We start from the raw sequence: 17,641 nt of genomic DNA, 5'->3' as shown, positions 1-17,641 counted from the left end.
AATGAGTTACACTAGATTCTCACCATAAAAGCTGCAGTGTTACCCTACAGATATAATGATTCAAAATATTAATAGCTGTGCAAAAAATGAATTATCAGGGTAGGTGAAATTTAGTATTACCTTTGGGATCTTTGTGACTGTTGGAGAAAGCTAATACATTTTTTTGAAGGCACTTTCTTTAAGTGCTTGTATCTTAAAAATATGCAAAAATTATAAGTAACAGTCTTGTAAATTAATTCCCAGCAAGACTTTGCTGATCATTTTCAGTATTTATTCCAGTTCTTACATGTTAACGTCAATTTTACATGGAAGAGGCAGCACACAGTGGTGAATTCACATGGACATTATTCTAGATTTGATAGCATACCACAGTGCAAATTAAACTACATATGTTATCTGTAACAATATACTTATCAGACTGCAAGTATTTGTTATTCCTTTGTAAAAAGAAAACTCCGTATGATTCTTTTTCCTAAATTAATGTTGTTGGGACTGTAAAAAAAAAAAAATAAAAGATAAAAATAAAAAAAAAAAATTAGTAGTTAGGTACTATTAATACTTTTTTTAGTCATGATAATACTAATAGTTCATTTCATTGTTTGAGGGTAGTTACATTTGGCCTGCTACGTGACTTAAATTAATTTTGCTAAATTTTATAGCGGTCTCCATGATTTAGAACAGTACTTGATTATTACACAGAAAGATAATAGTTGCCTATGATGAGAAAAGTTATTTCTGTATAATTTGCAGTTTGTTAGTTTTGTCTGTGTTTATCATCAAGCAGAGTGTTTATATGTTAAGATGCTAGCTTTGTTTTAAACTGTCAGATATATGCAAAGTTAGCAGTGCCGTGACAAAAGCACGTTGTTGAAATAAACATATCTCATTCATCACACTTTCATGCTTGTAATGAGCATAAAACTTAATCTCTACTTAACGCCATGTGGTGTGTTTGTAAATTCTGACCTTTTTTGGAGCTCACTCGTGCTCCATGGTTCCTGCAGATTAATTTTGGTACAAGTAAACAAAACGGTAACATACAGTGGAGATTACTGACTCTGTACATACGTGAATGCAAATATAGTCCTCATGTGTGGGTATACTGCAAAGTGATTAATGATACCAGAATCATCAGTGAATGCAAATGTAGTGATGCTGGTTGCGATTTGACAAGACTGAGATGATGCACTGTCTTGCTTGTAAGCATTTTTGCCTCCAGTCATGTGGCCCTGCCCCTTCCTTGTCACTCCTTCACTGCTTTCTGACCCTTCATGAGGTACATCCTAGCATCTTACCTTTCTCCATGTAATGAGAAACTCCACTGTTTTGATGCAAAGTTTACACTTTTGTATGTAAGACATGTTGACATGTCCTTTCACATTCTGTTTTCTGACTGAAGCCTTTTTTTAGTTTGGTTTCCTGCAGCAGCTGGGTTAAAGCTGTTTTTGTCTTAATGTATTATTCATGTTATATGCAAACATTTCTTGTATAATTTCTTCTTAAAGTCTCTGGCCTTTTTGTCTGTACTTTAGTCTCTTCCTTCAGACCAATCTTGGTAATGTATCTGCAAGGTACATGTGTGGGAGTTGTGGGGGAAGGAGGGGACTCCCTTCAAAGTCCCATTTTAATTGCCTAGGTTGTGAATTATTTGTTGTTGTGTTCCTTCCTCGTTGAAATTCTGCTTGCTATAAAATTCTGTCTCCTAGCTGTATGTTGCTTATTTTGGAAGGAAAAAGAAGGCTTTGGGATCCCTGCGTGTACAGATATAAGTCAGGGTGATGAAATAGCATCCCAGGTTGCTCCTTGTCACAGCAGTGGCCCCAGAAGCATCAGTGAGGCTCTGCTCAGCAGCACTCACTTGCCGTTGCTCTGTGCAGGGGTGCTGGTTTTTCTGTTCTCCAGGTGACGCCAAACCAGCTATATATGTAATGGTGGCAAGAATCAAATGGTAGAAAAATAAAATCATTTCAATCTGAAGCATCCTTTTGACACATTTAATCTCAAATTCTTTGGTTTTAAGCATTTCCCTAATGTATGGTGTTAGTGCTCGTAGGTAGCTTCCTTTCCCCTGTGCACATTTTCTGCAGTGATAGTGTTAAGATCTTGTTTGAGTGGCTTCATCAGTGGCTGATGGGTCTAGTTTTGTGACCAGGCAATGCGACTTGCTTTCTGTTCTGCTTCTTGCTGGAGTGGGAAAGCCTAAAGTTTTTAGAGGAGGCTGCTTCAGATCCTGAGCCTTCCCTTGCATCCAGTTCATGTGTGCCATCAGGAGAACACGAACATTTGATTTGTGTATGCATTTGTGTATCAAATTTTAAAATTTCTCCTGTTACCTCTTTTCTAGAAAATGTAATCATCAGTAATTACAATTAAAAAAGCACATCTTACAATCCTGGTTTTGAGTCTAAGTGCACTCAGCTATTAAAGACATAATCCAAGAAAGCCAAAATAACTGTTTTAATACTTAAATGATATCAGAATAACAAATAACCTTAATTATGGCATAACTCCCTGTGGTGTGTGTATGGATAGGTATGTTTCTTTCTAAGGACTTCCAGTAGCAAAAGACCTCACTTCGAGTGACTCTCAAGAATATTGAGAGCGTGAGTATTTCTAAAGGCTTGCTGTTGAATTTGCTTATTGTGAGAGTTGATCTAACAGCTGGTTTATTTAAATTATAGTGACGATGAGACATTGTGCAATCAAACAAATCATTAATTCGGAAGGAAAAAAAGCAAAGGCTACTTTTTGCTCTTATTTACATTTTCAGATTTTTATGTTCAGATTGTTTACTGATCCTGCAGTAGAGTGACAGAATGTAATAGATGAAATTTGGGAAACATTTAATGCCATGTTTAGTATTAATCTGTTAATAGAGAAATGGCTGTAGTATAGTGGTCTACTGTTAGTATGAACAACAGTCTTACCAGAATGGTGATTTCCTGTCTAGTAACTGTTTTTTTTCTTTTCTTTTTTTTTTTCCTTCTGGCACGTTCCTGACACTCCTACTTGCTTGTGGGAATGAATATTTTGATCCTTGTGAATTCTAGAGCCTATTGTGAAGAATGGCAGGCCTCCAACGTCTCACAGTATGCACTCATTTCTCCACCAATACACGGGATCTTTCAAGAAACCCCCTTTACGAAGACCACATAGCGTCATAGGGGGAAGCCTCGGCTCTTTCATGGCAATGCCCAGAAATGGGAGCAGACTAGGTAATTTACTACATCGTTTGTTTAAATTCTTTTTTTTTTTTTTTTCTTCTGTGGAAAAATAATGTCTGTATTGATTCTTAGCAAGGGACACAGTTATTCTAATGCTTAATTAATAAATCTCAGGGAATGCATTTTATTTTTTTTTCTGGTGTTGCTAGGAAAACTTTCTTTTAAGGTACTGAATATCTCAAAGAATTTTAGAAAGAGAGCAATTAAAAGAACCCATGAATTTTTGACAAGTTAAAAAGTTACAAAAGCTGCAAAGTACTCTTAATATTTTACGAGGAAACTTGTGTCCAGCTCAGTTAAAAGCATTAGTGAGAACTACAACTGAATATATAAAAATGGAAGATAATCACTGTATCTGGAATTGAAAAATGTGATGCATTACTTAGACCTTTCAATAACACAAGAAAAAAAATGTTTTTCAGTGACAAAATAAGGCTAATCAACAATAACTGTCTTTTGTTGGTGTCTTGAGCTATATTTGTGGGGCAAATGAGTTACAAATATGTTTTGTTCTCTATCAATTAATTTGCCTCCAGTCAGTGTTAATATTTTACCCTGCTTTTATGTTGTTTTAAATTCCGCGTAATTAATTGAAGGAGAGCAAGTCAGTTCAATTAGAATTTTATGAATTTGTTTCAAAGTGTGTGACATTTAAACTGATCTTGTTCAAGATTAAGCTATGAGTTTTCAAGATACTCATCAAACCACTTACATCTTACATCCTCCCTTCCTTGTTATCACTCATGCAAATTTTGACTGCAGTATTAATTCCTGATTTCACTCAGCTACTTTACGGTACTTTTTCTCTTTTTTTTTTTTTTTTCCTGACAGTTATTTAATAGGGAGACAAAGTTGTTGGGGTTTTTTTGTTTTTTTAAGCAAAGAAGATCTCTCTGTTAAGGAATATTTCATCTTTTATGGGCGATTTGTTAAATCAGGTGTATGTGAAATGTGTACAGAAAGAGCAGCATAGTATAGTTTTGTATTGTGTGTTGCCTTTAAATAAGGCGGTAGCATTTTTTTAAGGTCAGATTTGTCAATAACTTATTCCTTGTCAGATTTTCACTATAAACTTCAACTTCAAGGGGGAGTGTGTTGGGGGGGGGGGGGGAATTCTGAATATGTTGTGTTTTTTTAATGATCTTCCAGTTTTCTCAATTTTTCACAAAAAAAAAAAACACAAAACAGAAACTAGTACATGAGTAATACAGAAGAATGGCATTTATTTTCTTCTTAAGGTGATCAAGTTTCGCGTGTTTAATACTCACAATTTGTAGAAAGTGTTGTAGTGCCACATATTAAATACCTACAGATTCCTATAGAATTGTCATTTCATTGATGGTGTACAGAATAGATTTAGTGAGTGTGCTACTTATTCATCACGTGTTTTCCCTCTTTCTCTCTAGAATGATTAGTCATTCAAAGCTTGATATTTCACTTATTTACCATCTCATTTAATGAAAATTTAACCTATCAGTTAGTAGCATTTTTCCATTTGTCTGTGCAAGCAAAATTACTAATATCCTCTCTGGTACTTCTTTGCATCCTTTCTCCCTTTGTTCCTGGCATATGGGAATGGTTATTACTCAGCAGGATGCTGAAGTGTTCTCCATTGGGATGACATCAGAAACGAAATGGTCAAATATCCCACGCTACACGCTACATGCGGCTTTTGTGTGTGTGTTTTTATTCATTCTATTTTCTTTCATTTCTTTTCTATTCTGGTGATGGGAATGTGCTATTAGATTCTTGGAATAGCACAAAGTGGTAGCAGTAAAAGGATGACTTGGTTAAAAAAAAATAATCACAGAATAAAACTAGATCTGCCACAAGTACAGCTTCAAACAGTTTCCTTTTGAATGAGATTATCACTATAAGAATTTGCTGAGAGCCTTGGGAGGGATTTCTCGTTTGTTTTCTGAGCACTGAACATGCTATAGAGTTCCTGCTGTTGTGGTAACATGTAAAGTGCCAAAACATTTTTTAAGACCTTTGTATGTGAAAATATTTTGGTTAATTTGAGGTATTGTAAAGACAGAACTGTGTCTTTGTTTAATGTTTCACATTCAGTTATTTTTATAGTTTTTCAATAATAGAGATGACCCTCAGGGCAAACTGTGACTTATCGATGCCACTGATGCAGGTCCAGATGAGTTTTTCTCACTTGCAAATACCTCATAACTGTAGGGCTCCTGCAGTCCTGTACCTCCAGAAATATTTAACTGCTGTAGACCCTTAAAGAGCCAGAATTAATAAACAGTTTGCATACCTTGTCTGGCTTAATACAGGGCCAATTTCAGGTGTCCTTGATCCATATTTATATTACTGGGAATACTGAAGAGGTACTTGGGATCCCCAAAGCCAATTCTGACCAGCATGGGCCTCAAGCTAGTCATCTTCAACAGCAGCAGCAACTCGCCCATGCTTTAGCCAGTTGTCACAATACAGTAATGAGGATCTGTTTCCTTGTCATAAATATCTGAATTGAAAGGAATTATGTTTTCATAGTGTTTTCATAGTTTGATATTGTTAACAGCAGAAGTAATTTCTCAATATTGCCTTCCTCAATTTGAATTACTGGGGAAATTAATAATAAAATTTAGCCACTTAGCAAAGTAGGCTTTAGAAAAGTGCATCTTGGAAGTGCACAATTTTTTTTTTAACAGTTATAATATATAAAGATCATGGAATCTGACTACAGACTAATTTGTGGATATTGCTTTAGCTCACACAGACGAATTTTCGTTTGTTGCATTAAAGGTTCCCCACATGCAGTTTCTTTTGGTGGTCCTCAACTGAAATGAGGATAGCCTTTTCTTTAGAATTTGCTTCCATGGTTTTCTTGTTATATTGTAGTGTTCTACACCTTTTCATAGCACAGCCATGCTGGGTATTCACTTAGATATGTAGAGTACACTAAAACATCTTTGTAAGAGAATGGCTGTGTTGTTAAATGATGGCAATTGAATACATTATTAAACATTATTATTAAACATTATTAAGACCTCTGAAGACCATGCAAGTTGGCTTTGATGCAGATGAACTTGTCTTAGAAAAGGTTACTGTAATTAAATAAGTATTTGCATGATTTTCAGCTTTGCTAATCAAATATTATTGTCATGCACACCTATATAAAAATATCAGAATGCTTCATTCTGATTCTTATGCTATTAAAACAATGAATATAAAGTATATAGAATATACTAGTATAAAGAATAGAAATATAAAAAAACAACCTTTATAAATATAAAAAAAACAACCTTAACGTATCCCTCTTTAGAATACAATTAAAACATATGCAGACCTTTCTAGGAGCAGTTGGATAGTCAGCAAATCAGAAATTCAGTCACGTGTTTCACAATAGGATACTTTCTGTAACACCAGTAAATAATCTACTTAGAACATTTTTTTCCATCATGGCTATGTAGCTTCTCCAAACATATCAGAATTAGTCACGTCTCAATAGTTTTGAACATGGATTGGTCATCATTACCATATGTAAGTCTGAAATGCTACATTTTAGGCTTAAATGAGGCAGACTCACTTTGTCTTCTCATTACTGATTTGTAAAAAGCAGAGTCTTGCATTTCTATTATCTGTCCCAAATGCATGGTTCTCTATTACTTGTTCTTGAAATATTTCTTAGTTGTGTATTACTGCATTCTTTTTGGTAGGTGTTCTTTTAAGTAGAAGTGTTATCTCTGTCAATTAGAGTACTCTTCATAATTGTGAATGCTGCTTTTTGAAGTGTAAAGTTTTTTAAAACAATTTCATAATACATTCTCTTTCACAAATGGAACATTGTGTATTTTAAAAGTATGACAGTGTCAATCATATGATTACTTCCATGTAACTGTTAGGGTTTTTTCCTTTCTTTTTAATGATGTAATTGCTTCACAGCGTAAAATACAGTAGTTGTTTGGTTTCATGGAAATTGTCCAAAGAACTGTCTCTTGTCTAGCATCTGTTGCTGTCCCCACGATGCAGAGCTCTGCGCTGCCCCTCCGCTCCCTGTGAGGAGCTGCAGCTGCCATGAGGCCTCCCCTCATGGGAGCAAACCAGGGGACCTCAGCTGCTCTTCACGTCTCTTGCTTTCTCGGGCCCTCCACCATCTTCGTAGTCCTCCTTTGAACACTTTCTGATAGTTTATGTCCTTCTTGTATTGTGGGTCTGCTCTTCAGCTTCTCATTCCCCAGCCTGTGCATTAGTGCTTCATCCCGGATGTAGTCTGGCACTTGCCGTTAAAACTTCATGCCACTGGTGATTGCTTAGCCTTATCTCTTCTTAGGGGAGTCAGCAGCTCCTCACAATTTAGTATTGTCTGCAAACTTTCCTTTAACTAGAACCCTTTGAGCATAGCTCATCAGCCAGTTGTTCACTCATTGCATTATGCTTTTGTCTAGCTGTATGCTAGGCATTTGTCCAGAAGGATACTGTCAGAAACAGTAGCAAAGGCTTTGCTGAAATCCAAAAGATCTCATCCACTTGGTCATGTATGTCGGTCACCCTGTCATAAAAGGAGATTAAGCTTACAAAGATTTGACAAAAAGGAGTAATATTTTATCATGTTAGCCTAAGGTTAAAGTTGATATTTGGGAGTCAATTTCTAAGTCTTTCCCTCATGTTCAAACTAACATGTCTCTAGAAGTACTTTAGTAGTACTTCTAGAGGTAGAAGAACCTTTGGTAGAGCAAAGGTTCTACTTCGAACCTTTGGTTCAAAACCAAGCTTCGAGGAATGCAGATTATTTATTTTCTCTCTTGTTCAAGATCTGAGCATGTCTTCCTGAGAAAATTCTGATACACTGTGAACTTTAATCAAAATCCAATTTAGACCCACGCTGCTGCTGAAAATTGTGCTTTGTATATGGGATTTGTACTTAAAGAATTGTAATTAAACACAAATTAAGTTAAAATAATGAGTACATTATGAGTAGTTACTCTTTTTATATCCTTTATGCTTTCTGTAAAAAGAATTCATAGTACTAAGAAAGAATTCAGTGCTTTGAAGTTTGTGATCCTGCATGAGCTAAACAGGACAAATGTTTTAGAAGATGTATTGATATCCAAACTTTGGCTTGAAGGGCTTTTTTTTTTTTCTTGAAAAGCCAGTTTTCTTTCTTGTTGATAGTGATAAAACATGCAGATTCTCTCTCTCTCTCTCCCTCTCACCCTCTCTCCTCCTTTCCCCTTCCCCCTCCCCCCTTTCAGTTTGTGCTGTGTGGTATTTGTTTGTTTTTGTTTAAATTGCTGTAGTTCTGAGCAAATGCTAAATATTTTGAGGTATATTGAACTTAGTGTGTTTTGTTTATGTAAGTTTTTTTTCAGAGTTGAGTTTGTTTGTCAGATTCTCTTTTACACTGTCCAAGATAATGCTTAGTAATAGGAGCAGAAAAGGTCAGGGAATCACAGAATCACAGAATCGTAGGTGTTGGAAGGGACTTCCAGAGATCATCGAGTCCAGCCTCCCTGCCAAAGCAGGTTCCCTACCCCAGGAAGTTCATGTCTTTTGTCACCTCTTAGACTCGTGCATGTATTTATTCTGCAACCTTGCCCGCAATAGGGAGTTGGAACTAGACGATCTTTAAGATCCCTTCCAACCCAAGACATTCTATGATTCTATGTAGCAATTTGGAGCTCAAATATTTTAGAGGTGAGAATGGAACATTACTCAAAGTAACTTGCTTGTATGACCAATTTCACACTGCGTGTACTTTTGCATGTCATTTGTTTCTTTATGCTGTTAATGATGCCACTTCAGTTCTTCTCATTTTTTACAGTAATAGTTTTGCAAAGTCTGGCAGATACTGTGGCAGTAAAGATAAGTGATGTGTTTGGTACATACATGACATGTGAACTGTTTTGTGTGGATGAATCTACAGGATTATATTAAAAGTGCTAATTACAGTTTTCATAACGATCCTACAACAGCATGTAACTCAACAGGACTATTACCTAAGCTTCTCCCATAAAAACATAAATTTCACTGAAAGGCTTCTGAATCTCAGGTCTTTTTCTGAATCTACTTACACATTATAGACGTTTGTTCAAGCAGTCAGAATACATCCTATTCCTCCACATGAGTGTGTTTTCTATAGCTGGAGTTTCCACATCTAGCACTTCTGAAAATGATACCTATACTTTTCAGTTGTTTTGTGTGTTGATTTATTTAAAGTTTTCTATTAGGCGCTTGCAAGGCAAGTAGTCTGAAAATCTTAAATATTTTCATATTTTATATATTTTCTAGTGAATCTTAGCTTCCTATTGCAAACACAAGTTTTTCTAATCCAATAATAGAAGGAGGAGATAATGAGGAAAGTCAGGAGCTGAAATCCTGATGGGAAGATGGCTTGTAGGAATTAAAATAGGAATTTGACAGTCTTTTGTTTTGAAAAATTCTGTTCTTCTGAAAGCTAAGAAAAGTAACGTTAAAGTTTGTGTGTGAATTTTATGAAGTATTCCTTTTTCATTTTGGGATCCCTGAGCCATGAAAAGTGTATTACTGTATTACTATTGTTACTGTGGTGAGCCTTTGAAATAAAAATCATTGCACAGTTGTTTTCTTCTTGGACAAGAGAGATCATTTAGCGGAAAACTGATTGACTGTTTGTTTGTTTGTTTTTTAACTATCTTTAAGATATTGTTCATGAAAATCTGAAAATGGGGTCAGATGGTGAAAGTGACCAAGCTTCTGGAACATCATCTGATGAAGTTCAGTCTCCCACGGGTGTTTGTCTCAGAAACCGAATACACAGACGAATCTCAATGGAGGTAATTTACTTTTCATATAAGGATTGTTTAAATTGACAAGAGAGAATGGAGTTGTTCTCGTTCTTTGTAACTGGTTGTCTTCTCAAACATCTTTAAACATTTTGACATACTTAGTGTGGAGAGGATTAATATAATAGTGCTTAAATGTCTAGCTCCATTTGTCACACACAAATAAGACAGTTGTCTTGCTTGCATTGTTTATGAGCTGCTTATTTTGCAAGTTAAATATGTTTTGAAACTTGAATCTAGGTAGAATTTATTGTATGTAGTTTTTAGAATATCTGCACATTCTATACAATTCATTAAGTATGTTGAAGAAGGAATGGTGTTCAGATATTTTTTTTTTCTTAAAACTGTTGTGTAATCTTTCTAAAATGAATGTTGCAGAAGCAGAGGTCCAGACTGCTTGAGCCTTTCTCTCTCTTCCTGTTTTTTAATGAACGGAACTTTACATGATGGTAAACAAAAGGAGGAAAAAGTACCTTACAAATAACTGTGCACATAATTTCCTTTATTTATGAGTCTCATTATGAATACTAGCCACCCTTGTGCTTGCTTTGTCATTTCCCTTGGCAAAGAAAAACAAAATGCTTCCCTGTTTCTCGAATGTATAAAAGTGATAATGGTCCCTTTGTTACAGAAGCATGCAAAATTTTGCAGTTTCTCCATAACAGCATGTATATCGATACGAATAGTTTGTAAGATTTTTAGATCTTCTTTCAAAGCATGATATGAAGTATAGGACTAGGAAAGCAGATCTGTGTAAGTTACAGTAGGGTGAAAATGCCAAAAAATTTTGATTGGTGAGGCATTCTGCTGTGCTTGGAATTCCAGGACTCCAAGCATGTAATGCTGGTCTGATTCCAGGAACTTACAAATTATTTGTATTAATTATTTATATAATTTTTTTTTTTCTAGAAATTCCTGATTTTTTTTTTTAATATTAGTCTCAGGTTTAATCTAAATACTGTTAAAAGCTGGACCTTTTACGTGGGAGATCTAATTTAGGTATGTTTATCTATGCAGGAGGCTTTAAAAAAATCTTTAAAGCTTGTATATCAGAGCGTATTCTGGATAAACTCAAAACTGAAGAAATTTTCAGACGAGTTTATTTACTTTTTTTTGCTTAATATCTATTTCCTCTGCATTTCATCTGAAATACACATTTTTAGATCAGGAAAGAAATAAGAAAGTTAATGACAGATCATGAAATTAATTAACTGAAAGGAAAAATGCTGAGACTTACGGAGAAAGAGCCACCAAAGGGTTCTCATTTAAATTAGGATTAATGTATCTCTAAAAGAAACTATAAAAGAACTCAGGAGAAGTCATAGAAATTTAGGACATCCGTGCGTAATTTTTTCAAGAGATATCAAATAAAAGTGGCTTTTTAGTGGATTCCTAAAGGTGTGAAGAAGTTCCAATATTACTCTTCCAGTGGCTTTCGGAAGTTTTTATTTCAGTTTGGTTTATTCAGTGCTGATATTCTCATTTTTCTCCACATTCCAAGTGCTTGTTTGTAGTTCCTGAACATTATTTTTTTTCAATTAATTGACCCAGTCAATGAGAGCATTTGTTTTTTGGCAGCTATTCCTGTATGTTCTGTGAGAGTTTTAATGTTTCCCCCAAATTACTTCGGTGTTAATTTAGCAGGTTTTAAAATAAGGTTTCAAGATAATGAATTCACTTCTTCACTAAAATTCACTTCTGAATTTTAGGAATGCTGTCACTGGTGGATATTTTTAGCTGACGTAAGTTTACACTTTTGAAGTGGTCTGTAGCATGGTAGGTGCAGTTTTAAACCTGTTTGTACATGCCACAGAAAAGGAGCTGCAACAATCTTTATATCCTTGATTAAAAAGCCTTTCTAATCGTGATCATTTCAGTGCAATTTATCTGGTTTCTTAAGCAAAAAAGCCTTAAGTGATTATATCGTCTACCTGTCATTCCCTCATCCAATTTTTCCCGTGGGCTTTTTTCAGTCAGTTTTGATGGATGAGAATCTCAGATGATAATTTTCTGCTCATTTCTGAGGGAAAAAAAACCTTCTGAATCAGGATAGACTACTAATCTATACACTGCTGGGAAAGATGCAGCCTCTTTTAAATACTGCAGAATCCACAGTTTTTCCTGGCTCTGCTGCCCATCAAATAGCAACAATTGCTTCCTTGGTCTTCAAGGGAACCAAATAATAGGTTTCCTTCTTAGTCCAAATATTGCCTGCCTGCCTTGAGTGGTTTGTATCATGGAGCTGGCTAGTTCAGTACTGGTAATGTCATTATATAAAGAAATGGTCTTTGCTCAGAAGTAAGTGTCTGTTATTTCAATTTTATTTTGTTAGTGTGTGGAAATCTGTCATTTTTAGAACATGATTTGGTAGCTTGAGGCTGTATTCCCTTTATATTCCGTATATGTGTATACATATATATACATACACACTATGTTGCACACAGGGGCTAGAGTAAATTAGTATGTGTGATAGTTTTTTATTTGCTGTAGTCTGCTGAAGTCATTATTCATATATTAAATCCACTGCAAAAAAATATATATATATGTGTATATATACATATATGTGTGTGTGTATGTGTGTGTATGTATGTATATATATATATATATATATATACACAGAGTTGGCTAAACTCAACAAACCAATATTCTTTGTTCTTCTGTGTTAGAATGAATGTACCTGTCTCAATATGACTATATCCTGGTGCTTATTTTGGCTAATAATTACTGTATTTGTAATATTTTTTAATATAATTTCTTATATGTTTGTTTCTACTGAATTGGCAGAAGTCCTGCTTTGTTTGTTTTCTTTTGTTCGGTTTTTTGTTTTGTTTTTAAGGAAACTAATCAGGTAAAGCTGAAACTCTGGAAAAAAATCTTTTTTTATATTTAAGAACTTTATATATCAAGATTTTATGCACAACTTCCTTAAAATTCTGCAAATCAGCAACCCATTAAAAATAATATTAATAATAATAATAAATGCTTGCTAAAAACATTCTTTAATAGGTGCTGATTACCGAGTCTGTGTCCTAGTGTTCTTGGGATGTTTTTTGCATGTCAGAATATACATTTTGATCTTTAGTGTCCACCATATTACTGTTTTCTCTGTAATTGTTAAATAATTCTGAGCTAGAGTAAAATCAAAAAGTTGCAGGATAGCAGACAGATTCTCCTGTCAAGAGTATTTGGAAGAGAACATGCCAGAATCTCATTTTGTTGTCTAGATAAAAAATGTATTGCAAGTAACCTATAGACTACTAGTGGTCCATAGGACAGTTGCTTCCCCCTTTCAGTAACCATACTGACAGTAGTTGCAAATATATATTATGTGGGGAATTTGATTTCCAACAGCAAGTGTTCATTGGAGGCCCTGTGCCCATGCATTGGGTAGTGAATTCTTCATTAAGTCCAGTACTGGGTAAAAAATAGGGAGATACAGTCTGTGCAAATTGAAACATCTGTTTTACTTTCCCAGAAATCCAAAGTCTGAAAGCTGTCTTCCTATGTGAACTGGCAGAAGGCCATAACCCACTGTTCACCAGCCTGTTTCCCAGATATTTTATCCTGTGAAACAGTTCTTATCCATCTGACTGTCACATTAGTGGCAGGAGTTTGTTCCAGATCAGACTGCTCCTACCACGTTGCTCTAGGGTATAATTTTCCCCTGGGAGGATTAGCTGCAGATGTAATGCTTTTAGCTCAAAGGAGAAACAGAAAGGCTGTAAAGTAATCTTATAGTTAGGTGTGAGTTGTACTGATTACTTTCAGAAAAAAGAATGCATGTAGTTGAAAAATAAGGTTTTGGTGAGCCTACACTTCTACCAGGATTATGACTGCTGCACAAGTCTTGACTGATACAGCTTGAATAACTGAGTTGGCTTTTGGTCCTGGTTAGGGAAATGTACCTGCTTCAGAGAAACACACAAAATAAATTTACCTTTAAGCAGATACAGTGCTATAGTTTTCTCTTTGTAGGCTTCAAGTTAGAACATGGTTCAGAGGTTCCCATTCCAATGTGTTGTAAATAGGGCATAATGAGCCTCCATTCAAGTTCTTGAACAGTAGGCTGGATAGCAGTACTGATTCAGGCTTTAAGTTAGAGGCAGTACAGTATTTTCTCCTCTCATTAGTTTTGGGAGCAGAAAAAAACTGCAGGAAGCACTGCAGAGCATGAGCATTCACCCCAGCATCTCTTACTACTTGGCAGGGTGCTGTGGATCTCTGGAACAGTGCCTCTTGGGTAAGGCTTCAGTGAGCAAAAATTCTTCCTGCTTCTCCGGCTGTCAGCTGTATAATCCTTTCTGCCTTATTTACTGGATTTTGTCTAATTTCCTTCTCTGTGCGTTCTGAGATGATATAGATCTCCTGCTCACCTCTTCCATGAGTCTGTGTGATAACCTACCAGTAGGTAGAGAGGAAAAAAATAAAGTGAAGCTGAGTACCATCGAGATGTTTACTTCCTTTAACATGGTCACTGTATTATCCGTTCTCAGTTGCACTTGGAAACTGTCTGATCTTATGCAACATTACACAAGAAAATGTGCTGTTATGTTTGTAGGCTCCTACTTTGAGGCTCGCATAAAACTTGATTCTTTGGAAATCCCACTTCAAAAAATGCAAGTCCAGATTCTAAATGGCTTGTATGGCATTGATGAAAGTGATGGGGCTCCTTTTGATCTTTTTGATTAGCTGACTTTCATTTCTTCCCCTGTCAAAAACGGTTACTGCTATAAGAAAAATAATTTCATCCGGGACTTCTGGAACTTTCCTTTTAGTAGATTTTTTTAGGAATAGGGATTACTGTCAGGTAACAGCAGAAAATACCTTTTTGCCCTTCTCTTAGGAGCCTCTATAATCCTAAAAGTCCTGGCATTCCCCTTGCAAATGCTGTTTCCTTAGAAAAGTTGCTTCATTTTGTGATACCCATTTTATAAGGATGGAATATCTGCTTTTTTGCTTTTTCTCATCAATAACTCGGCTCCTCTTTTAAGTTCCTTCCTTTCTGAGTTCCCTTTAGAAGTAATTTGGTATCGTATTAGATGTATTCAGCCATCTACAAATCAGATCTCACTTGGATTACTGGTACACAGCAGAAAAAGTTAGAATTTGAATGCAGCTTCCTACCCTGCATTCCAGACTCTCTGTTACATCCAGGAAAGTCAGATTTTCAGTTCCTGATTTCAGTTTATTTTGAATAATTGAATTTTCTATGCGACCTTCCGCTGATAGTTGCTGCTTTATCTTGACACGAATGTTTGATGATAGGGGTTAACAATAGAAAGTTACTCTGTTAGACTGCTCATGTTAACATTAAATACGTTACTGTTTTTGCTGTAACTTCCTTTGGTTTGCTGGTTCTTCTTTTGGTATTTCTTGAGACTCTTGCAATTTAGAAGTGAGAGTTTTGCAGGAAGAGTTGCATTTGAAGAAAAAGATGCTTTTACCTCTCAGAATTTTGACTTGTGCCATCAAGGCTCCAACCTTGATTTTTATAGTGATCTGTTTCTCTCCATTTTTTTCCAGTTCCATTTCCCTTGCTTTGCATGCTTCATCAGCTTATCTTTTTCTTTGGGGTGCTTTGTCCTACTGGTCTGTTAGAGAAATTGATCAAAACATATAGAAAACTACTCTTAATAATCAGGAAGATTAAAGAGTAAAAGGAGCAGAGTTTGCTTTATTACATCTGTTACCTCCCGGCACCTACCACTGAGTCAAATAGCCACTAGATCCCAGGTATCAGCAGGGTCTATGTTAAGAGGCTAACGTGGTATCTTGTTAGGTGATAAAGGCAGACACACAAACTCAGAAGATTGGCTTTTTTCTTATTATTTATTCTTCCCTGTGCTCCAAGTTCACTTTTTCATGAGTACTTTGAATTAATGACAAAAAAAACCTACAAGAGAAGAATTCTTGTGTATTTATACACTTAACTAAAATGAGGTAATATCTCGCATCCGTATTTTATTTATCTTCAGATTTTTTATCACACTTACCTGTTTCATTTTCATTAGTTGTGAATGGAAACTCCTGGAATGCACTTTATGAATGCTGTATTAGTGCTAAATAGTTTCAGCCTTTCACCATAAACTGCTTCACTGACATCTGAGGTGTGAAATAAATCACAAACTTTCTTGTATTGTTTGTTTAAAGCCAATTTTTATTCATCTTATCAGTAGTCTGAAATGTGCATCCATGGAATAAAGATTCTTTTTAAAATTATTTTGGTGAGGAAATGGTTCAAAATGCCAAATCTTTGATTGTGTGGGAAAAAAAAAAATGCTTTTTGATCTAGGTAGCTAATTCCATTATTTCAAAAACACTACAAATATTACTTGAAAAATGTGTATAAGATTTCACTGCACTGAAGGAAATAAAAGCAAAACTAGCTGCTAGCACTTCTGGTTTCTGGTCTTGGAAAATTCATTACATATTTTTATTTCAGTGGCTGTAGCTGCTGTGGAGGTTGGTGATAACTTTCTTGAACTGGCAGTGAAGTCCTTGCTCTGTTGATTGATGAAAATAGATGTGCTGGGAAACTGTGACCCCCAGTCCCAAAATAGAGGTTAAATCTTTGCCTTTTTAGTAATACTGATATTTCATTGATTACAATTGTATGTTCATTTTTGCCTAGCAGCCCACCATAAAAACTGATAAATTTTGTTATGCTGGGAGTGGAGGGAGGGACTAAGAAATGTCTGTGGTCATTGGTATTCTGAGTATGCAGCTGCATGTGGGCTTCCTGATACGATGATATTCCTGAGAATATTTTGAGTTCTTGATCTGAGGAAAATAAAGAAAAATCTTTTGTTATTTAATTGACTGATTAATTTCATTTCTTACATCATTTCTGAATGCTTTCTTAGAATAATAGAATCCTTAGAGTTGGACGAGATCTCTGAAGGCCATCTAGTCCAACACCCCTGCAATAAACAGGTACATCCACAATCAGATCAGGTTGCCCAGGGCCTTATCCAGCCTCACCTTGAAGGTCTCCAGGGATGAGGCATCGACCACATAACTGGACAGCCTGTTCCAGTGCCTCACCATCCACACCGTAAAAGATTTTTACCTTATATCTAAATCTACCCTCCCTGAGCATGAATCGTTTCCTCTTGTTCTGTCTCCACAGACCCTGCTAAAGAGTCTGTCCCTTCTTTCCTGTAGCTCCCCTTTAGATACTGAAAGGCTGCCATCAGGTCACCTCAGAGCCTTCTCTTCTCCAGGCTGAAGAACCCCAGCTCTCTCAGTCTCTCCTCGTAGGAGAGGTCTTCCCTTCCAGGGATAAATGAATTGTGCTGAATTTGAATTGTGTTGAATTTCAGTAGACTGGCTGAAAACTGCAGATTTGTGGAGTGAGAAATAGCAGTGTTCCTTTATAAATGGATCTTAAGGTTCTATTTTTGCTACTGATTCTAACAGAAGAAAGGATACTTTGACCCTTTCCTCAAATTTAACAGCGTAGAAATTGATTCCTTGCTTAATGTTTTTAGAGGAAAAATATTTATCAGTAATAGCATTCAAATGTAAAGGAAGAACATAGTATTCAAGTGCAAAATGCTGCAGGAGAGAGAAAAAACACACTTTCTGCATTGCAGTTGCACCTGTGCATTGCTATGTAGTCCATGTTTTTGCATTCAG

At 35.7% G+C, this 17,641-nt stretch overlaps 1 protein-coding gene across 2 annotated transcripts in view; it reads left to right on the top strand.

The window, feature by feature from the left end:
- CDK17 (cyclin dependent kinase 17) overlaps positions 1 to 17,641 on the top strand; it is a 90,348-nt gene that overhangs the window by 45,170 nt on the left and 27,537 nt on the right. For both annotated transcript variants that reach the window (XM_085223443.1, XM_085223436.1), the window contains 2 exons: positions 3,051 to 3,215; positions 9,861 to 9,994. In XM_085223443.1, coding sequence (XP_085079569.1) covers positions 3,051 to 3,215; positions 9,861 to 9,994 — 299 coding nt within the window. The remainder of the gene's footprint in view (positions 1 to 3,050; positions 3,216 to 9,860; positions 9,995 to 17,641) is intronic.

Source organism: Meleagris gallopavo, chromosome 1 (genome assembly GCF_905368555.1).
Source record: "Meleagris gallopavo chromosome 1, MGAL_WU_HG_1.1, whole genome shotgun sequence".
Lineage (NCBI taxonomy): Eukaryota > Metazoa > Chordata > Aves > Galliformes > Phasianidae > Meleagris > Meleagris gallopavo.
This window is presented reverse-complemented; position numbering and strand designations above follow the sequence as displayed.